We start from the raw sequence: 23914 nt of genomic DNA on the forward strand, positions 1-23914 counted from the left end.
TCCAACGAACTAAGGTTGGGAATATAAGATAAATATAAACAAGGCTAACGCAAACCTACTCATCAAAATCAAACGAAATTATACGGAGAAAATGAAGGAAACCATAAACAATCGAATCGACTTACTCTTGAGTTCATGAAGATGAAATACATTTGCATGAATGTGAAGATCATTTGCAACAATGGATTGACTCCGCGCAGTATTTGATGGCATGGCGATGTGAATGGCGTTTCAAAGAATGTACCGAATTCCAGTCCAACGTAGATCATTGTTCCCAAACCGAATGCTAAAATTTTTGCGATAATTTTTTGACGATTTATTTTTTAATGTCTAAAATTGAGCATAACATACCGATAGCACCAACTCTTAAGAAGAAACTACCATGACTTGGATCGGTATGTGTAGTTTTTCGTTTTCGTATCGTTTTCGGTGTTGCTGCAGTTTCAGCTTCAACCGTCGAATCCTTGAATAATAAGAAATTTACTTTTATTAGACGCAAATTGCAGATATTAACATTTGAACTTTTATTTAACAGCCACGACCGCAGTTAATGGTATAACCTAGCATTCATGAAATTGTTACTCATTCGAGTCAGTACAACAAACATACAAAACGTACACACAAATCAAACCAATCCATTCGCAACAACTCTATCTACAAGATTAGGTCAAGATATAAAATCGAACGATTAATCAACTATTGGGACCGATAAAGTAAGAAAAGGAAAAACACTCCACCCGAAATAAAATTGTCGATTTCTACGACAAGTTTAATAACCAAAACCCATTGCTAATCAAATAGTGTGTACACTAAAAAAAATTAAAATGTATGGAGTGTACCAACGCAAGCAAAAGTGTTTTAAATGACAGCTGCCAAATAACTATTTTATATGAACACATTTTCCAAACTTTTTTACAGTGCCAAAATTTGTTCGATACACTGTCCAGTTTCATCACTCTATTTAGAGTACCAATCATGCTTGAAGTGCAAGACAGCAAACGCACTATTTGAATGACGCCTAATAGTCTTGGCATTAATTTAGAGACGTCAAAACTTGCTACATTAAATTCAATTTTTCAGGGTACTAAACAGGGGCTATTTTCGGTAAAACTTTTTCCTGAAATTTCCAACTTTCAAATCTGACATTATTTCTGTCACCGTTACTATGGTTACGTTTGACTTTTCGAAGCATCGTATTGCTACTATCATAGCACTGCTACTAAAACTCGTATGTCAAACGTCAAAAAGTGTCTGTTTTAAGCGTCTTATATCAAGAAAGTATGTCTCTTGTCTCAACAAAAGAAATACACAGTCCATTATGATATAATCAACCTCGGTTGCCTCAGCATATACTCTTAATAGAATTTTCAATTTCAGTTTTAAAATGCTAGGTTTCTGACTCCATTTACATAAGAACCAGTATTGCTTAGACATCTGCAGTTTTCCCAGGCCTTACAAAATTCCAATCACACACTTTTCTTGCACTCGCCAATTAAACACACAGTCCGGTCTTATGAATTGCGCACATTTATAGTGTGGAACAATCATAATCTTGTACTGTTTTACAAACGTAAAAAATCCCACTTTCGTATCTAAGCTGTTCGTCTTGATTTCTCTGATTTCTCTCATTTTCCATTTGAAATAGCACGGGAAATTAGAGTACCTAGTCAGAGAAACGGAGAGGAACATCAGTAACAGCTTAAATACGAAAGTGCGATTTTTTACGTGGGCAAAGCAGTAAAATCGTATAAAGAATGTCCTCTTGATCAACTTGAGTCAGTTAATTGAGATAATCTTTTGCTCGTTAGTAGTTAGTAAATATCAGCATATTTCACACTCGTTTGTTAGTGTTAATCTGTTTTAAAACAAGCCAAGTGAAATCATAACAAATAAATAAAAGGAAAAAAAATCGAAAAAATTACTCACACTCAAAACGTTTTTTTAAAAATAAATTGAACAGTTAATTGTTTATAATATGTGAAATGTGTGTTTTTATTATGCGATCATCTCAATCTCACCTTCAGCAGTAATTGCTCTCGCACAAGGTCACGTTTCTTTTTAGGTAAAACCTCCTGGAGGGGCATATTGTTAACATGGTGATGGGTTTTTGTATGATTTTTGTTTTGTGGATGTGTGATAGGATGAAATCAAAAATTGAATTAGCAAAATAAAAGCGAAAAAATAAAAATTTTGGTAAAAAAAAATAAACATTAAAAGGGTTACAAAGCTTTAATAGTTCTCGTTACATTTCAATGTACAAAGTATTACGTGTGATGTTGGGACAACATTTAAAAACACTGACTATCCGTAATCATATATTTGTTTTCCTATTTTTATCATTTTTAAATGTTTTAGTATTAATTTATTTGTCCTTACCTGGAAAGGACTTGGTTTTCCACCTTTAGCAACTTCTTTGCCTCCTTTATTATCCTTGCTGTCAGGTTGGTCCGACTTCTTTGGTTTCTTTTCCTTCTTTGGCTTTTTCTCTTTTGGTGGCTTCGGTTGTTTCTTTTCCCCATTGCAACATGTGCTTTCTGAAAAAGAATAGAAACGATCTTTCGTTTAGTCCGAATTTAATCTGATTCAAATATCTGGAATGAATTTTGGCCGACCCGTTCTTATTATTTTGAGAACATAAATTTACGTTCGACTTCTTAGAACCTTTTACAAACAGCCATCGTAACACCACCATTCAATCTGGCATTTAGTCTATAGGCGCAACATCCTAGTCGAAATGTGGAAAAATTATATGAGATAGGCGCCAATATAACCAAAAGGCGCTATCGGGCTTGGCCAGTTCGGGCTTGCCTAGTATGATTAACTCGTTGCTTACAATATCATAATGAACTATTCGCGCCAAAAGGGTTGTTGAAGCTTTTTGTTCTTTGTCTTATTGCGCGACCATATTTTTCAATTTAGTTTTTCGAACGACAAAATATCCTAGAATCGGATTGGATTTGAAGTAAATTTTTTTAGGTACGAACAAGGGTGAGACACGAGCTCACAGCCTTCAACTTGTCGGGCTAATGTTCTACCGATGAGCTACAACGAACACTTTCCTTTCAAATATATGTTGACTGTTGTCTAACAATCAAATTTGAATCTTAATTGAAGTCCCAATATGACCCTGAATGGTTTGACTTATGAGTTTCTACCTAGCCAGCGGAAATTGATTTTTAATATAACCCCCATGAAGAAATGCATTCTCAATGACATAAGAACCCCTGTAGTTATTAAAATGAACACTGCAAGAACACACCAATACGATCAAGATGATGAACTCACAAATTTTCCACCACAAGTCAGTTTCGTTCACTTTTGATTTTTTTTTTAAGTACATGAGACGTCAGTGAAATTAGGACATGAATTTGCTTCAGCTGGGTTTATAGAAATAAAAATGCTGAACTTGTTTGTACGGATGAAACACGCATGCGCGTGGTACTTTGTAAGTAGGAAGTCGTATTAGAAGTTGTGTTTGTATAAGTGGATCAGCTGAAAAACAGCTGAAGCAAGTTCATGGCTAAATATCACTGACGTCTACTGTAACCAAAGGAAAACAAATTTGAATTCAATATCTAAAATCTTACCTTGCAATAAAAAGCAGAACACGTACAGCAAGAATAATATACTGGCCCCGTACAAATAAGTGAAAAATCCTTCGTAATACATAATCGGCAATTGATGCGTGCTGACATCGCTTATTACATATGCTACGCATACAACTATCAGCAGCATTGCATACACCAAACTTGTGATGATAAATAATGATGTTCTGAAATGGTAAACGGTTTGAAATTAATGCACGAATCTTGTTTGGTCTTTGACTCCTTTTCTTAAAACCGATATAACGAAAAACGATTAATTTATTTTTAAATAGAAACTTGTTTATTCTCTAGCGAATATATAAGTGTTTCATCAATCAGTCATTCCACCCAACGACAGGCGAAAAGTATGCATTCATAAAATCAGCCGATGCGAAGTTGACACAGTAACATAATAATTCGTATGTTTCACAAATAAAAAAGTGATTGTAGAACAGTAAGTTGGTATACATTACGTATAGAGATATGTAACAACGACATACAAATGGAATCTATAATGTTAACGATGCATCAATAAAGTTTAACATCATTTAAGTGCTCCATTATAGGTGGATACTCTTTCTATTTTGTTATTGTGCGACATTGATAATGATGTTTTGAATCATATTGGCGATGTTTGGCAAGCACTAAAATAGGATCGTAAAAATCAAAAACAATGAGATGACTACAGAAAATTAATGAGGGTAGTGCGATATTAAAGAGATGCTTTATCCTCCACAATAAACCAAAAATAGACAGGCTTTACTCAAGTGGAATAAACAAGGTTTCGATTGATGTAGCATAGCTGAGTAAACTAAACAAGAAAGTTTATGTTAACATTATTCATGATGAGCCAAACATAATTTCTTCATTGAGGCAGTTAAATCAATAAACAATAAGAATTGAAACACCTACAGCATATCAGGGTCAGAGTTAATGTGACCCAATAGAGTGTTCACTGTTCAATATTGATAAACGAAAATGAATGAAATATTGAAGGAATGAGTACTGGTGGAAATAGATCTTTGTGCATTACATTAGCAGATAGATTACTGAAATACGTATCAATGAATCGTTAAACTGTAGGATAGCGTTAGCAATGTTTGAACAATTTGTGGTTAGGAAAAAAACGAGCCCCAATCAACCACGATTTAAAATTCAAAATACATCCAGCCACACGAAGTTGTCACACGAATCATTGTGTATTTTAGTCTCATGGTAAAAATGAACGGCATGGATTCGGTGTACATAGCACAGCATTCGAGTCTGGAATTTAAATTCATGGGGGGAGAACAATGGAAATGCATTCAATATACCAATTTTTGTGGGATTTTATGCTTACGATTTTTTTTTGTTCGTTTATGCTGAGTGCAGAAGTCAAATAATAATAAAAAAAACCTTTTCTATAAACTCTATTGAATGTACCTCAGCCGAAAAAATAATTCTAATAAAAGAAAAATATTTACTAATGAGTTCCGTCCGCGTGTAATAACTCATTGTGCTAAAATGTGAAGTGTTTGTAAAGCAGATCGAATTATGTTTGGAAAAAACCCCATTCATATTTTTGGAAGAAGGAAGCGTTTTGTGTTATCCAATTTCCAGAAAAGTACGTAAATTAGCTAGCAAATTTAACATTGAAGTAAAATTGTATTCCGATAATGTTTGAATGACAACAATTTTTGTATATTCGAGAGTAATAATCATTCATTCAAAAACTTGAGGTAAAGTTTTGGCTCCGTGTAGTAAAGTTAACTTTACCTCACGTTTTTGAATAAAATAATAAAATTCCTTACTTGACAATGATGGAAATGGTACTTCTTGTGTGTTTGTCAAATTTCACACAAGAAGTACCATTTCCATAATTTGTCCCATTGTTAATTAATGTACTATTAACGATTGATCTAGGTCATGATAACCCCTTCTGAGTAGCGCTGCAATCATGATTATCTGCTGGTAGTGCTGTTTTCAGAGTTAAATATTGACTCTATAATAACTCCCCATAAGAGGGGAAATTAGGAGGTCAGAACATAATTTCGACTTCGTAGAGTTCGTATTTTTGGAGTTAATTAAGATTCAATTGTGATGACAGCCCTGAAAAAGTGTCGAGTAATTTGTAAATGATCACATTGGTTGGGTTGGGTAAATGGTTGAAGTGAATTCTTCATTTACGACACGATTGTGTATCGAAACAAATCTTCGAGTTACAACGTTTATGTCTATAACTAATTACAGAGAATGTAAAAGGTAAAATCTGACCATATAGGCCAGAAATAATTCTAATCAAATGAATATGAAAAAAAAAACTCGCGAACGGGAACATCCGTAAAGGACTGAATCGCGGACGTCCTTCATGAATGTTACCTTCTAATTTTGTTGTTGCATAACACCAGTGTTAAAACTCATAAGAGGCCATCTGACTAATATGTAAGTTGCAAATTCAATTATTGGAAACAAAATTCAACAAAAAATACAAAGCAACAGCTAAATATAACTGACAAAGTACTGTGTCATATTTTCAAAGAACTTCGCTTTAAAAAGCCAATGGCCAAAAGCCAATAGCGACCAATACGTCTGAAATCTAGTACAAATCAACTGTTATCGATAGCGATGACAAAATAATCACAAACTCTATCCCCCACGGTCGTTTATACTATAATATATGTTAAAACAAATGAAGTAATAGATTTGGTTCCACTTTATCGCAAAAACTTCGAAGTAACAGAAATCTGGTGATATGCTTGCACTTCGAAAGAGATAAATAAAGGAAAATTGTATTCCAATAAATATGTTTTAATGAACTGTCTTTCAGTTCGATAACGTTATCTCCAAATTAATGTATGCGATAATCCTTCTCAGCAAAGTCGATTATCTGCTGGTAGTTTATCACCGTTTTCAATGGTCGAAGAGATTTTTTTATTGAAAAACTGCGACAAGGTGCTGGATCAAAAGAAATCAATTATTTAATCACATGAAAAACATTAATGACGATGAGTCTCATTTCAAATGCAATTTGTTTTCTAATTTTCTAAGTCGGAATGTCCTTAAATTATCTCTTCTTAATTTACTTATTTCGTTTGTATTTGATACAATCATAAAACATAGATAGACAGTGACTCAAGGCTTCTTCTGATTGGAAAATTATTTGTACATAGGTCGTCTTATTCAAATTATTTAATTACATTGGATAGCGAATTGTAAGCAATACACTGCCTTATCCAGAAGTCATAATAACTCAATATTGAATTTACACTTATAATGAGAACCGAGGAATCTAGCGGGCATCATTTTTATAACCTTTGATGTTAAGGTACTCATCTCGTATAGTTTACGAGAACTTAAAGAAAATTTACTGCACACCATCAATTTATAAATTGATGTTATTTTATGGACGTTGCGACAATAAAAATTGAACTGAAATGGAAGCCAGTGATTTTATTATCAGATATTTGTGAACGAAGAAATCTTGAACCGAATGCAAACAACAAATTACGAGCCACGCATCCTCAAATACAGCTGACACATTTGTTCTAATTAGTGAAAACACTTCTAAATATAGTTCAACGTCGATGCTAATTGAAATAAAAGGTTCAAATAAAAAGAAAGAAAAACCAATTCTTTACAATGAAATTTTCAAGAGAATATTCACACCTCTCTAACGGTTTGGGCATAACATTTTTTAACTCCATCTCTTTGTTAGCCGCATTATTTTTTTCAGCCGTATCTCCACTGCTACCCGTATGAGCACGAGATACGGGCAAGGTAGCCATATTGTCGCCACTTTCGACATCAACAGTGGAAACTTTTACGTCTGGCCCACCAACCATTGTAATCCGTTATGTGAAGGTGTTTTAAAATGAGTTTTTATTTTTGGTAATTAATTTTATTTGTTCGGTTTTTGAATTATCGAAGATTTTATCACAAATTTAATTTTTAAATTAATTTTTATTAAATTTTGATTTTATTTTTTTTCGTTAAAATTTGTTCACGATTACATTTTCTTAAATTTTAACTAAAACTTTGTCTAAATGTTTCTTTCTCTTTATTTTGTTTGTATTACTTTTGGTCACAACTCTACGATTTTTATGAGTTTAATTGAACATTATGGATTTTCGGACGAATTTTCGTTGTCTGAAACTATAAATAAACATTGCAAAATTCGGCTTAAAATGTCGTGAATAGTTTTGGTTTAATGTTATTGACGAATTATAGCACTTTTTGTTTATCGACTTGGTAAAAAAAAATTATTATTTTCGGATAAATTTGCCGAAGAAAACTGCGCAACGAAATGGTTTTTTGAAAGAAAATTTATAGGGGTGGGGCCGTAGCTGTACGAGAGATGATTGGCCGCCCGGGCGACCTAGTGACCTGCGGCACACATATATAAATACATAAAAATCTTCGTAAGATTAATAATAAAAATGAAAATAAAAACAATTTCGTATAAATAGTTAAATACCGATGAACAAAATAACAAGAAATTTGTTTATAAATCCAATCTAGGTCATGTGACGGTACTTGTTCGTATGAAAATCACATTGGTGTGAAAATGTTTCATACTTGAACGACATGAAAGGATGATTCGGTTTTATTTGAACCGTGTTTTCCATATACATGGCATTTATAAACTGAGGACACTTTAAATTCAAAATCAATAACAAAGCCGAAAATAGCGACTGAATTGTGAATCCAAAAATATTCAACGGCACTTTGTACTGATAGCTAACTCATGCACACAAAATTTTTATCACAAAAAGAGCTGGTGACGCTTCCACCATTAAACATTCTAGCAATAATTAACGTAGTAATCCCGTATCAAATTCATAAAAAAAAAACATTTTTCCGAATTTTACACCCCGCTTTCTCGGATACGTTTAAATTTTATCACCGAACACAACAGAATGTGAACGGATATTGTTTGAAATTCTTTTGATGTTAGCGCTTTGTATCCTTTTTTTGTAACAAAGATTTACACGGACACTACATACAATTTTGCTTGATTCCACCATGGACGGTTGTACGTTTTTCGTTCTAGCAATCGAATTTTACAAAATATACTGAAGAAAATGTTGTATTGCGCGCCCTCAACATTTATAACACTCCGATTTCGATATCGTTTTCAGAGTATACTTTCAGAGAAAATCTCGCTTTTCTCAAATGTACCAACATTCAGCTATATATGTGTGTTTGCGGGACAACAGATGAGTGTAAATGCAAAACAGAGACAACCTAAATTTCAAATATCAAAACACCAACCGAAGGTACACGTTAAATCGAGAATGGTGTACAAAGTCAAGCAAATGGGGGAGTGAAATAGAAATAAAACACAGACCGCTGTAATGGTACTTTTGTATGTGAATAGAATAGGGGATGCTGTATGATCACTGCATCCAGCAATGTAATGAAATAATTTCCTTTGAAAGCACGCAAAACAGGAAACCACTCTTTCGTTTTTGTACATCATACGGTACTGCATGTATTATAACTTCGTGTTGCACCCCTCGTTCGACGAATTCAAATTGCTCTTTATTAAGAGTTTTATTGATCGGATTCAGAAGAGTTCGGAGCACAGACAATTTCGTATGAAACACATACACAATCGTAATTGAGTTCTTATTTGTATTCTATACACTGCAATGTCGTGTTTGTAATTTTTTCATTACACCAACTACGAAAGTTGTAATTTTCGCTTCCCGAATGAGATGCGAAAGTATAAAAATTCAACTCTCAGTTAGCCACGACATCACAAGAGGTGCGAAAATACTTTCGCCTCCCAACAGAGGAGCGAAAGTACTTTCGCCCCTCAAACGAGGATGCGAAAGTAAATGACAGCAACAACATGTGTTCCGTCTGGTGTCGTTGTGATCACTGTGATTGTTGTGATAGAAAAGAACGTTGCCAATAATTTATAAATTTTTCTTTTAACAGGGGGCTGCCGCCCCCTGGACCCCCGCATATTTCAGCTTATTTCGGTAAATTTCATCAGTGGGAAGCTCAAATTACAATTTTCGTAGTTGTTGTAATGAAAAGTTGTGTGGATCACATGGCACGACGTAAAAAAATTCAACCTGTGCGATTGCCGCCCTGGCCTTCGGCCACGGGCTGCAAACTTCGCACACGGTTGAATTTTTTTACTTTCGTCCCTTGTGATCCAAATAACCATTGCACAGTTATTCCCTTTTTTTCCCAGTTTTAGGAAGCAGAGGACATTGTTTTTGCTTTATTGTTGGGGTAACATTTTTTGTGTGATATACACATCAGCAAGCGTGTGCGTGCTTCAATGATGTAATAACGTGTGTTTTGACGCTGCAATTGCTGCATCACTGTAAAGTGCAATGGGAGAGCATTTTGTTTCTCTTTAACATTATAAGTAAATGTGTGAGTGAGTGAATGAACGTAGAATGCTGCAAAAGTGATTACATATGGACCAGATGGGACAGATACACGATACACCATTGTTTGATTAAAATTGTTACACAATTTTGCAATGGACAATAATGGTTAATGCGTATCATAGTATCATACATGAAAGCTAAGAAGTTGCAAATACAACTTTGGTCTGGCATTGCATTTAAGATAGCTTGATTGAGCATTTCATTGAAGGGTTAATGAGAATGGTTTTGGGGGATAAACATAAAACCGAAACCCAGAAGAGCTAGTTGAGTTTCTCGTTTCGTTTAGTTCGTCGTATTTGTGGCCTACATGTTGTTGGTAATTTTTTTTCCGTCAGATCGAAGTTTATTTCTTACATGACGTGTTTGTACTGAATATAGGAGGTTTAATAGACAAGGTCAATCGAATATGACTGCGATATGGTATCAGACAGTTAACTACTTTTGATGATTGTCCAATTGGGAATTAAAAATGGTAGAAATGACCTTTTACGAAGCAAACCCGAGCGAGAAAAAGTGTTCTTGTGAGGGTAGACGTGCCATCAGTTTTTGTATGACAACTTAACGTAGTCTCCATTTGTATGTACGTTAGTCGAAATAAGGGAAAGTATAACCCGACTTTAGAGGGTGTTTAACATGTACCTTCATTTTTATGCATTATTGGAAATTGGTCGAGATGAGGATACGATTAAACTTCATTTGTTTCAGCTCATTCATCCTCATTTGACAATACTTTTTCGCTCAGGAACTATTAGAGATTTCAAAAAGAAAATTCAAGAGATTAGATGTTTAAGATAATATAATTTGAAGTGATAAGATAATGCATGAGTTCGGAGTTACGTGTTTATTACCGCCCTGTGATAGCAACAAAATGAATGAGACACATCAGGTTGTATTCAACCTGAAGCCAGGTTAGCTGAAGTTGACTTGACCGGGACCTGATTCAATCAATTTTGATCTGACCTGATTCAACCTGAAATCTGATTTTACATTTAAATTTCTAATTAAAAAGTTATTCAGGTGAAGTCAAGTTATATCAGGTCGCGTTAGGTTAACGGTAAATCAGGTCAGTTTCAAGTAATTTCATTGAATAAACTTTTCAGATCTACCGTTTCAGGTTCAGGTTCAGGTCATTGTCAACGAGTAGGTTAGCAGGGCTTTATATTGAGCAACGTAACTAAAAAAAACATAGCTAACGCCGACCCGTACGAAACGCCTGATCGTATCAAAAGCCTTTAATGTGAAACTATTCATTTCTCTTAATTCATTTTCTTCTCTACTGAAAGGCCCTTTAAAATCACTTACATTATCCACTCTTTGCCTTGTTATCATATACAAATAAATTTTTGGAGGCAATATAGACAGCCCCGTACGAAGTCAACTTTCATAAATTCCTATTTAAACAGCTTTATACCTCTATATTTACCTATAAATAAACATTTCACAGATAAATATGCTATATCTATATGCCTGTATATAGCTCTATATGCCTGTATATAGCTCTATATGCCTGTATATAGCTCAATATAGCTGTATATAGTTATATATAGATGTCCATATATTAGGGCGTATCGAATTTTGCAAATTTTAAGGACCGCGATAGCCTGTGTGCGGAAAACGTAGATCATCGAAAACTGTGTCCCGGCATGTGGTTGATGAATCCGATGGAGCCATGGAAGAAGTCCCCCCGGGCGGCTTTAAGTTTCCGATGGTCATAATTCGGAAAGTTGAGAGTATTTTTGAAAACAATGTTCTAGCGGGATGTAGAGCTTTGAAAACTGTACAAATCTACCGAAGAAACCGATGGTCCAAAAGGTGCCATTGCCAAGATTGATTAACATCGAAAATGTGACCTTTTGGTTTTTGACTTATATTTCCTGAGAGACAAATGATTTTTTTTAGCCTGTGGTATGAGGTGGTAGAGGAGGTCGAGCACTTCCAGTACACTAGGCATGTCCCGATCGGATATACTCTTGAAATCACTTTTATAACATTTGTGAATGGAATTTTTAAGACACTTTGTACTACAAAATCTGAATAAATTAAATTTATGAGAAAAACGAGAAATAATCGATTTAATTAGTTATTTCACCCACGAATAGTAGTAAGAAGTCGATTTCGTTGCAAATACACAGATTATACATATTTTTCGATATATTTACGAAAAATTGAAGTTCGTAGTATAGTTTTTCAATTCATGTGCCACATCGAAATAACAAATATTTTGTTAAAGAGTTCAGCTACTGTCATGGAATATTATGCATACTTACTGGCCAAGGTGTCCTCGACTCACCAGTACCGGTTGCAGTGTCTGCACTTGCTTCGTGGGCGACGTGGCCACTCTTAAAAATTCCATTCACAAATGTTATAAAAGTGATTTCAAGAGTATATCCGATCGGGACATTCCTAGTGTACTGGTAGTGCTCGACCTCCTCTACCACCTCATACCACAGGCTAAACAAAATCATTTGTCTCTCAGGAAATATAAGTCAAAAACCAAAAGGTCACATTTTCGATGTTAGGCAATCTTGGCAGTGACACCTTTTGGACCATCGGTTTCTTCGGTAGTTTTGTAGAGTTTTCAAAGCTCTACATTCCGCTAGAAAATTGTTTTCAAAAATACTCTCAACTTTCCGAATTATGACATTCGGAAACTTAAAGTCTTCTTCCATGGCTCCATTGGATCCATCAACCACATGCCCGGACACAGTTTTCGATGATATACGTTTTCCGCACACAGGCTATCGCGGTCCTTAAAATTTGCAAAATTCGATATACGCCCTACCATATATGGAATGTCTGCAACACCACACACACATAACCAATTACTTCTACGTTAACAGAAACTATCTAAGTACCATTTTTCCAAAGATATTTAAATTTTTATGGACGACGACAGCCATTTTGTTATGAGACCGGAAATAATACTGACGAATTCGGTCAAAATTTACTCGAGATATTGACAAAATACTCCACGTTCATTGTACGGCCGAGTAGCCGGATAAGAGCTCACTCCAAGAGACCTAGCTCACACTCAGGTGAACCCTAATTTCATAAACTTTTTTTCCTTAATTGGTACGGTCAATACCTATCTAGTAAAGCGAAATCCGTTCAAATTTGGCCGACCTACAAGCAAAAACTGCTTGCCGCCCAGTACGTGGTTCACACCAAGGGCTCCAAGGGCAAAATATATTGACTTTCACAAGTCAAGAAGTTTCAGTAGGGTTGACAATATTTTCAAATTGACTTTTCTCAAAAAAGTATCGTTAACTTTTTTTTAATTATTGATATTAACTCGTCGCATGGTCCTAAATAATTATCCACAAAAAAATTTCATATGCAACGACTTTTTTATTTAGACTTTTTTCAAGCTCACCGTGTCTTCTTAAGGCCCGTCATTGGGAAATGACAGGACAGTTTCCCGAAAATGTATGTAAAATTTTATCACAAAAATTCACCGAAAAAAATCAAAGAAACTCACCTCTTATGCTTTCCATTGTATTCGGGCATAGTCTCTTTAGGTCGCCAAGGCATATTTGAACACTAAAACACTTTTTACTCGATGCAAAAACAAAAAGTTTTTTTTTTGTTTTGTCGCGACAAAAACACAGAAAATATTTCGACACAACTGTGACACTCCGCTACTATAAGTACTAGAAACAATGTTTGCTGTGTTCACTTCGGCGATAAAATATTTTCATTCAAAAAAGTGTCGGACACGTAAAAACAATCATCACGGTTGACAAAGGGTAGCGTATACATTTAATAATGCTCATCGACCATTTTTTGAAGCTTTACGAGAGCTCAGCGGACATTCTCTCAACGATGGGAGAGCATTTATTAAAAATTTAGCCTCTCGTAAGACTGCACTGAACGTAAATAAATGTTCGTTCCTCTTTAGTAAGCTAAGAAGACTTCGCGAAGTCTAATTATGCCACCTCTTTGAATAAATATATTGGCTGAGTTCTAATAATTCTCCGCTGAGCTCTAGTAATTCTTCGCTGAGCTTTAACAAACCTCCGCTGAGCTCTAATAATTCTCCGCTAGGCTTCAGGAAGTGTCCGTTAGGCCTAAGCAAGTTGCAGGAAGGCTTAATGGAGCGAATCGGACACTCAGCGGAGATCTGCCAAAGCTAAGTGGAGTCTTATTAAATCATAGCAACAATTATTAGGTATCCGCTGATGCTTATTGAGTGTTCGCTTAGCTTCATTGCCCAACGTGCTAAGGTCTGACGGACTCTTACTGAAGCCTAGCGGAGAATTATTAGAACTCATTAGAGGTTTGTCAAAGCTCAGCGGAGAATTATTAGAGCTCAGCGGAGGTTTGTTAAAGCTCAGCGGAGAATTATTCGACCTCAGCCGATATTTTTGTTCGAAGAAGTGGCATAATTAGACTCAGCGAAGTCTTGTTAGCTTACTAAAGAAGTGGGAGAGGTTACAATTTTAATAAATGTCTACCATCGTTGAAGTGTCGGACACATTTTTGAATGAAAATATTTTACCGCCGAAGTGAACACAGCAAACATTCATTCTAGTCCTTATAATAGCGTAGTGTCACAGTTGTGTCGAAATATTTTCTGTGTTTTATCGCGACAAAACAAAAAACAAAATTTTGGTTTTTGCATCGAGTAAAAAGTGTTTTAGTGTTTAAATATGCACGAATACAATGGAAAGCATCATGGGTGAGTTTCTTTGAATCTTTTCGGTGAATTTTTGTGATAAAATTTTCCATACATTTTCGGGAAACTGTCCTGTCATTTCCCAATGACGGGCCTTAAGCCAAAAACGGAGTTAGTAGAAGTAGTAACACATAAAATGGCGAGCTCACAAAAGATTAAACTTTCAAATAATGAGCTTATGTTTTGTAATGGCTGCCTGTAGCAATGTAAAAAAAATATATATTTAATTATCAAGAAATTGGTTGCTTCAACAAACTTATTTCCGTTATGCAGAAAGGGGAAGACTTAGATTATAACTAGTAATCACATTTACGACTGAAAAATATATGCAACCCGGTTACCGACCTCAATATGTATACTTTCGTTGAAAATGAAATTAGCATCGTTGTGTAATAACACATAAATTGGTCGATTGAAAGCTTAGTGAAAAAAGCGGTAAAAGTCAGTCATAGAATGTTAGTCTCAATAATAATAAAATTTAAGTGTAAAACATTAAAAACTAAATTAAACAGAAAATAGAAAATACAACACACAAGTTTAGTGTTTCTTTTGTTTTGTTTTTTTGTCGTTACAAATGTGCAGTTAACTATTTTATATAGAGAAAGGGGTTAGATGTGCGTGTTAAACACAGTGGTTAGTTGCTTTTTGTTAGTGCTCTACATTTTAGCGTAATTAAAGGCACTAAATGTTAGTGGTATTGAATGGTATGTCTAACCTTTTTTTCCTTTGGACATAACATCCGTATTCCATTGTGCTGAAATATTTCAAAAATAAATAAAATTTTGATTTTTATCAATTTCTCGGTTAGTTTAATTTTTTTTTTGATTATGAAACCAATCAGTGTTCGTTTAAATTTTATCGTTCGGTCGCTGCAGGTGTCATTTTATTTCGTTTTGTTTCGACGTTGTTTTTTGTTTGTTTGTTTCACATAATAAAAGCAAAATGCAAAATAGGAAAATGCACGAAAACTAAATATTATTTCCAAAACACAGTTAACATAATCCATCGATTCAATTCTTGTCAATTCGAATTGAATTGCAGTTGGTAACTTTGAAATAAGTGGTGCATTTTTTCAGGTTTTTTAACACCACTAATACAAACAAAAGTTCTTTCACTCATTTATACGGGTGAAATAGTTACACGCACGCCAGTGGTAGCGGTAAAACCGTTTCAAGACGTAAACACAATTTTGTTTTGTATGAAACAGCTGAAATAAAATGCGTTACTTATTACAAAGTCTCCCGACTGTAAAAATTAGTTTCATATTTCTTTGCTCACAATTTAAAAAATTTACAAAAATAATTAAATTGAGCTCAAAACTTACTTGGCATTTTTAGGTTTACGCGGATCTAACGGCTCGTCATCAAAATCTAAATTAAAATCTTCTCCCAAATCTCGAGGCACTAACGGTGTTCTTTGATGAGTTGGACTTGTATGCGATCCGTATCCATCTGAGTTTAACTATTGTGTGGTGCATAAATGTCGGTTTAATTATTGGTATTCTTCGGTTTTAACAATTGGAAAATTTTACATGCCAAAAATAATTTAAGGAAAAAATTAGGAAAAAACTTCAACTGTAAAAATGATTCTTAGCTAAATAATTCAACTGTGAAGCTAATAACATTCGGTAGAGCGTTCAACGTAACAGCTTTGTACACTTTTTTTTTCATAAATAACTGTCGCGGAAGGGTGTCTGAATTGGTGTTTAATTGGTGTGCTCAAAAGCGCCATAACAATTTAATTAGAAAATCGCTGCAAGCAACTGCAGAGAATTTATGTTGTTGCTTTGTAGTCCGTTGACTGAAGTTCAAACGGGTTCATACACTAGTTTCGAAAAACTCACCTGTCGCAGGTAACTTTGTCTCCAGGTAATCTACATTATCTGCCACAGCTGTATTTTTTGTATGGGGCAGCTATTGTACCTGGAGACAACGTTACCTGCAACAGCTGAGTCTTTCGAAACTTTTTTGTCAGTGTATAGCGAACGTTAACGCGGTAAATGACGAACGGTTTATCAAGAATCAATATTTTTTTCGATAAATTGAGTTGGTTATTATGGCTCTATCTAGCTCTGGGCTAGATACTAGATATGTGTATCTATGTTCAGTATAAATACGATGCGTTGAACTAAAACACTGAGTTGAGAAGAAATTATTAGCAAAAAAAATTATATTTGTATCGTCCAGCATAGCAGCAATGGTTGCAGATACTCGGAAAATCACAAAATAACTTTTCTGTCATCGACGGGAATGATTTTTTTCACAGAAATCCAGAAACGTTTTATTGAATGAAAATATATCAAAAATCATCGAGTTAGACATCTTCTGCATTCTGCCATATTATTAATAAGAAAATACATGAAAATTTCCGTTGTTATCTATACGTGACATCCTGCTGGACAATCGGAAGCTTTTTATAAAAAAAACGTATTATTCGTAATCAGATGTGTCTGAAACACTCCACCACAGTATACGATAATTTTATCAGAAGGAGTTCGTAAAATCATTCCACAACCAAATCTATAGAAATATTCATTCCGCCAATTCGTTACCGTATTGGAATGTAAAAGTTTTTCGAATGAAAATGTTCTATCGACGACACAATAGACAAAACTTTGATGTTGAATTAAATTATAAGCTGTAGACTGGAAAATTGTCGTGCTTTTTCTACATACAATATTATATGAATTGTCCATGGTAAAATGCTCTGGAAAAGCACATAATTTTTCCTGCTTTTCAAGTATCCATCAGGATGCAGGACACATATGTTCAGACAAAAACAGTAAATCAGGTCTGGAGATGAGCAGACTGCCAGAATTTTTTCGTGCATGGATAAGGTTACGGGGCAGCTTGGAAACAAATTTCTTTTCGGTTTGAACGGGATTACAATCGTCCGACAATTTTGAACTAATAATCTTATTTTCCCATTTAATGCCGTCACTTGCTATTTTTTTTTATATATTTTTTTATCTCAATGTTTATCTTTGTTATGTTTAATTATCGATAGAGAGAGAGTTGAATAGAGTTTGTTAAATCGAAAGGATATTTGTACAAGGTTTTTCCTTTTTGTCCTGTTGAATAAAGTTGAATTGAATTGAATTTTTTATGGATGAATTTTGTATCAATTTTTACAAAGTCTCCAGTCAAAAGGTAAAATCCATCACGTCTTACTATTCGGAACGGAGCTGTTTTTGTGGATTACATATGATACCGTACAATTCGGTAGCAATGGCGAGAACGATGGAAAGAAAGAAACAAAAACAAAAGTGGCTAACTTCAGTGAATTTTCTTCAACCTGACCCAGCCAAAAATATTTTAATTTAAATGTTCTCTATTTACAGATTTACAATGAAGGTTCTTCAGGCTTGAGGATTGTAAGAAGTTGTTCTAGGTGTGGCTTCGAAGGGATAAGAATTTATAGGGTTCAGTTCAAACCAGAGCCTATTCTTGAGAAAATATTTTCTTTTAGCTGAGTTGGGTTGGCATGCCCAGCACTAATCACTTTTTGTTTCAAAATTTAGTTCGACAGCTAACGAAGTGACTATTTGCAGAGTTTTATTTTTTGCTGATTTCACCGTATTTTATGGTCAAATTTGCAATTTAACAAGCTCCATAACAATCTTCGTAGCCTGTTCTACAGACATGGTTAACAATGTCCTGACTTAATCGGCCAATGGATACTGATCGAAAATTCGACATCAAACAATTCGTCGATCAAAAATTTCGTATAGCACATGACACCCGGTTACATCATATAAAATAAATCGCCAGTCAAAGAAGACTTTTAAAATTTGCAAATTTCTATTTTTAATATCAAAGTGTTGGTGATAAATCAAACCATAAATCGACCGACAGAGTATGGAGATTTCAATATAGCGTTTTTGATTGTTATTGATGCTCTATAATATTTTATTATGAACTGTCTATGCCCCGCCATGTGCATGTGGGAAGATGTGTTAACTATTCATATGTTTGACTATATATCTTTGAAAGTTTCGGTTTTCTTGTTTCCGAATAAATTCTAAAATGAATCAATAACTCTGAAGATGAAGATATTTTTTTTAGATTTAATTTTGCATGATTTTACGACCACCTTCCATTTCACAAAAAATATTTCTTTGGATTTTTGTAATAAATGTACTGAATTATATAAATATTTTAAAAAAATTAAAAATCAATTTCAAGTAATAGCATACACATATGAAAAGGATTGTAAGCGCTCTGTTAATTGATGACTGTAGTATATTATGTATAAAGCGATAATGATTTAAAGTGTTTTTCTGTATTAGAGAATGTGCAGACTGATAATTAATAAACGCAAAAATTATTTCAATAACAAAAATTTTCCGAATTTTTTCCTATTAAAATCAACAACAACAAATTTGCTGGAATTTGTGTAATTTTGTGCATGTATCTTTTATTGGGTAAGGGTAAGGCAGATGACTCGTGTTTTACATAATTTTTTTTTTAATGAAAATAAACAAAATTGTAACTTTCGGCGCAACAAAATTGTAAACGAGCATTGCCCCTACCTTGACCACTGTTCCGACCTGATTATGATCCATTATGATATTTTGTTGATTGTCGATGAGTTCTTCTCGTTCAACTGTTTTTAGTGGCATAGACTCATTATTCAATTGGCCAAGCAAACGTTCTCGCATTTCATGGATGTAAGGACAACGCTGCATCCCTTTCTTACAAAGGCGATGATGACTTTACGTGAAAAACCTGTACAATAGAAATGAATTATTTATTAGCATTTTGGATGAAATTTATTCACAGGCGGAGAAAAATCAGAACTTTCTTTATTTATTCCGCATTATTAATGTTGAGACCTTTATTGACGGTCCCATACGAAAATTACCCATTACATGGCAGTTTGCCCCATGCGAAAATGATCCATTACATGAACCAACTCGTATATTATTGAGAATCTCAACACTTGTCACAAAATTGTTACCTCGTGTAATGAATTATTTTCGCAGCGTCCAATGTAATCAACTATTACGTATGTAATGAAAAACATTAATTCGATTATAATCGTTGCAAATGTGACCTCTTCATTTTCTCACACTGTTTTTTAAATATTTTTTTTAAATAATTGGTTCGGAATTCTTTGACGAAGTTCATTATTACTGTTCTGATGTTTCATTAAGTTTAATGAGATTTTACTATGGGAAATACTTCTTTCGAAATGTAGAGACCAAATGACAAAGTAACCGAAATGACAAAACTGTCTTCGCTAAGCTATTTTGGTCTAAACTATGTAGTAAACAGAACTCAAATTAAGTTTTTTTGTGCTTGACGACTGAAATTCGACGAATTTCGACACGTATTCTACGATCGAAAAGTTCAATTTTTCTGTACTTCTCAGAGAGAGGTATTTGCGGCCAAGAAAGTACTTTCTCGGATGCTCTCTCCGGCCGAAAATGGATTTTCATATATATTTTTCCGGACGCGATCAAGTATCCATGCTTTGTTGTTGAAATGTCTGTAGAGGGATTTCTATGTTAATGGTGTTGTGGTTTCGTCTTATTTCAGTTTTCAAGCACAAAAATAGTCGTTTGTGACTCGTGATGAAAGCTGAATTTTTCGGTACACGGCGTAAGCTTGTCCTATTCGGCTCCGCCTCGTTTTGACAAGCTTACGACTAGTACCGAAAAATTCAACTTTTCGTCACTCGTAACAAAATGTACTATTACGTGCTTATCGTTCTGCAGTTTTATTCGTTCCACATCGGTTCCTATGCTTTCAGCAGGAGAAACGCAAGAAGACGTTCATGTCGAAAGGAAGAAATGAAAAGACATACGCTACTGTGAATATAGAACGAATACATCTGTCTGAAGCTTGTAATCATCTAAAAACTAAACTTTCTGAGAAAACTAATGGATATTCAGAGTTAGAAATCTTGATTACTTTAGGGTACTTTAGCCTGTAGACTGAAGTATTGACGATTATCATAAAATTGAGACAATAATTTTGACCTGAAAGTTCAAGCCCCAGGTAAATTTTAGAAAAAACAGTCCGACCTGACATGTCGAGCCTGATTTAAACTGATCGTTTCAGGTTTCAGGTAACCATAAATTTTCAGGTGACCTGTCAAGTGTGATCAGGTCAGATCAGGTTGAAATTGATAGGGCCAAGGTAAAGAATTTAAAGTCAGGTATAAGTAAAGCTGAACAGTCAGGTATAGGTAAAGCTGAACTGTGTTACAAGCTATACCTATAAGCTAAAGTATTGACCAAATTAAAATCGCTCCACTTAGTTAACGAATGTGAAGTCTACGAGTTACAAGAAGCTATTCACTCACGATGGCGAAAAACAAGTAAAGTATTTAGTAACTTCACTACCCAAAAAACAATAAAAAAAAAACTAACAAAAATAAACAACCAGTCACTAACAGTGGTTATCACCTACTAGTCGAGAACATCAGCAATTCTTAATTATTATACAGAACTCATAAATGAAATCTGTACACGTACAACATACAAAAATATGATTTCCGTAAGTACATATTTGATGCCGAACCGAAAATAATGTATATGTGTGTACAGTGTGTACTGTCCAAGAACATATAAAGAAACTTTTCAAAACAACATAAACCACAGACCAGACAGACACATTGCTCCATTTTAAAATCAGAACTTGTCAAACTAATCTGTACTAACATCTTTTGCAATGATAAAAGAACAAGAAAAAAAGACACGAAAATAGGTTTGTCAAAACGGTTTGCTCCATTTTCGAACGTGCAAACAGATGTTTGCAATTCATTGAGAAGTTTCAAATTAAACCGAAACTTTTTTTTTAGATTCTAAATGTTTATATTAAGAATATTATCGAAGGTATAATACACAGAACCACAAACAGCGTAATATAGAACGGTGTGTGACTTTCTCATATAAAATGTGTGTTCACTTTCGCTTTAATTCTAAATATTCATCGTAGATTTTTGCCAAACAGCACAGCTCACAATTTAATTTAAATCTACCGAAACCACCGATTCAAAGTCACCATACCGATGTGTCTAGTAAACAGTGTGTATATAGATAGCTGATGGAAACAGGCAAATTATAAACTGAAATAAAATCTCACAAAAATACGTTTTTCTTTGCAACTTTATTTTGTGTGATGTCGTCAGACATCACAGTGATTATAATCTCATCATCAACTGGCGAGGTCTTCATTATTATTTTTATAGCAAAAAACATTTTCGTATTATAATCGCTCAATCATATTGCAACTATCGCAAATTTAGGAATGTCTTTGTGATCAATGTGAAAGATTTGTTTTGATTGAAAATTCCAAACTCGCACATGCCGCACATTTTTTACTCAAGAATAAACAGTCCTATGAAAATGGTTCGTCTAGTCTTCAACCTAAGACAATAATCAAAATATTTTGGTATATATTCGGTTTGGCATATGGCTTTGTTTCTGTTTATTTACGTTTTTTTTTATGAATATAAACTGGCGCAGTACTATCGACCTTACAAAGAAATCCGAGTTGTTAAGTTTTATGTGCTTTGTCCGTAATTAACGGATTGTTTTTTTTTCATTTGAAGTACATACTAAGACACATCCTTTTATGTATTCCCAAGAATGTTTTATAGCTATGTTGATTCACACATCAAATGGAGATCGAGGTGTTCAAGTAAACTGACACAAATAAAAAAAATCGTTTGTGGTATGTTGTTACCATATACGTGATACGCACAGATTTATTGGGGAAAAAAATCAGATGCAATTTGATGTTGGAGACTGGTGGAAGTCGTCTTAAGTTTACAATATTTTCTTCTATACTCCTGACGAACTAAATTCATTTGCAACGCTTTTTACAGCAAAATTCAGATTCAAAATATCATTAAACAGCGTTTGATGTGGTCGTTACTGGCGGCACTTTATAACTATGTCTATATTCAACAATATAGTTATTAGCGTATCTGTTTTGGACGACTTATCGCAGTGCCTATTTTTGGAAAATTGATTTACTAACTTTTTCCAAAATTTGCTCAAATTTTGTAAAATTTGCAAAACTTTTCCCAAAAAACGTTCAACGTTCCCTGTATTTTGAAAAACAAGTTTTGAAAAGTTGTAGCAAATTTTGCTTGTTGCGACCCGGACGAAAATGTGTAAAATCGCTGGTCCGAAACAGATACTCAATTTTTGCTACGTTCAATGGGACCAAATTTTGAGAAAAAGCCATTCCGGCCCTGATGAAAACTCCTTCATTTTTGGCCTTGAAGCCATTGGACTGAAGCAATAACTTTACAATTATTCTTGATTTGCTCCATTACAGTTCTAGAAATAATGTCAAACGGCCTGAGAGGTTTTATGGGAATTGTATCCATTAAAAATATTTAAAAATCACATGGTGTTCCGTGACCGTCAGAGCCCCCTGATCATTTTCAAAAAGAACTTTGTTGAGCAATTTTTAAGTAGGAGTCACTAACAATAAAATGCAATTTTTTCACATTTTCCATCCAATTTTAAAAACTATTTTGTTGTACCTCATGAAATTGTGAGTTAAATAACGCTCAATTTGACCTAGGTCATGATGAACCATCTGTGTGAAATTGCACTTCAAAGTTGAGCTGGGACCAAAATTTCTACTTTGAAGGGTCGAACGTTTACAAATGTGAATTTTTTCAAATTCTATGTAATATCAAAATAAACTCTGTGCCGTTACCGACAATTTGTGGCTAATCTCATTGTACCCATCGGAAATGTTTCCACACTATAAATGTTTACTCGTAAATAATGCTCTACACAAAAATTGCTCGGCCGGTACCATTAAAACATAAAATTTAAACAAAAGTTCTCCTGGAAAATGATCAGGGGGCTCTGAAGATCATGGAATACGATGTGATTTTTGGATAAAAATCAAAATTTCTTCTAGAAACTGACCTCTGACGGTCATGAAAAACTATGTGATTTTTGGATTTAAAAAAAATCGACGATGCACACCCTAATTAAAAGTTTATTGGGCTAGATTTATATCACACTGTTTTCAAACCTTACTCTGAAAAATGTGCGGAAAAAAGTTCTTTATATCTCTATGTTTCAGGAACCAATTCGTAAAGCTTGCATCTCCTTCAAATGGTGAACACTGAATCGAAAATAGCGCTTACAAGAATACCGACTGTAATTGAATGCACTTAACGCTTTACATCGTATAACGATTATCAACATACATTTCTCGAAAACTTGAAAATAACAATTCGTGCGACATTATTTCGGAGAGAAGTAAGTACTTTGTATACACTATAGA

General features: G+C 34.2%; 1 protein-coding gene across 4 annotated transcripts in view; it reads right to left on the minus strand.

Moving 5' to 3' along the window:
- Nucleotides 1–23914, minus strand: part of LOC119068645 (proton channel OtopLc) — a 41126-nt gene that overhangs the window by 9276 nt on the left and 7936 nt on the right. Inside the window, exons 2-8 of one of the 4 annotated variants that reach the window (XM_037172319.1) lie at nt 19198–19375; nt 15973–16109; nt 15364–15402; nt 3588–3772; nt 2377–2534; nt 352–463; nt 126–286 (exon numbers count right to left, since the gene is read on the minus strand). In XM_037172319.1, coding sequence (XP_037028214.1) covers nt 126–286; nt 352–463; nt 2377–2534; nt 3588–3772; nt 15364–15402; nt 15973–16109; nt 19198–19335 — 930 coding nt within the window. In that variant the 5' untranslated portion in view covers nt 19336–19375. Of the gene's footprint in view, nt 1–125; nt 287–351; nt 464–2376; nt 2535–3587; nt 3773–7229; nt 7716–8566; nt 8707–15363; nt 15403–15972; nt 16110–19179; nt 19376–23914 lie in introns of those variants that run through there. The other 3 variants (XM_037172318.1, XM_037172320.1, XM_037172321.1) reach the window with 3 other exon arrangements.

This window comes from Bradysia coprophila (genome assembly GCF_014529535.1).
Source record: "Bradysia coprophila strain Holo2 chromosome X unlocalized genomic scaffold, BU_Bcop_v1 contig_20, whole genome shotgun sequence".
NCBI classification, from domain to species: Eukaryota; Metazoa; Arthropoda; class Insecta; order Diptera; family Sciaridae; genus Bradysia; species Bradysia coprophila.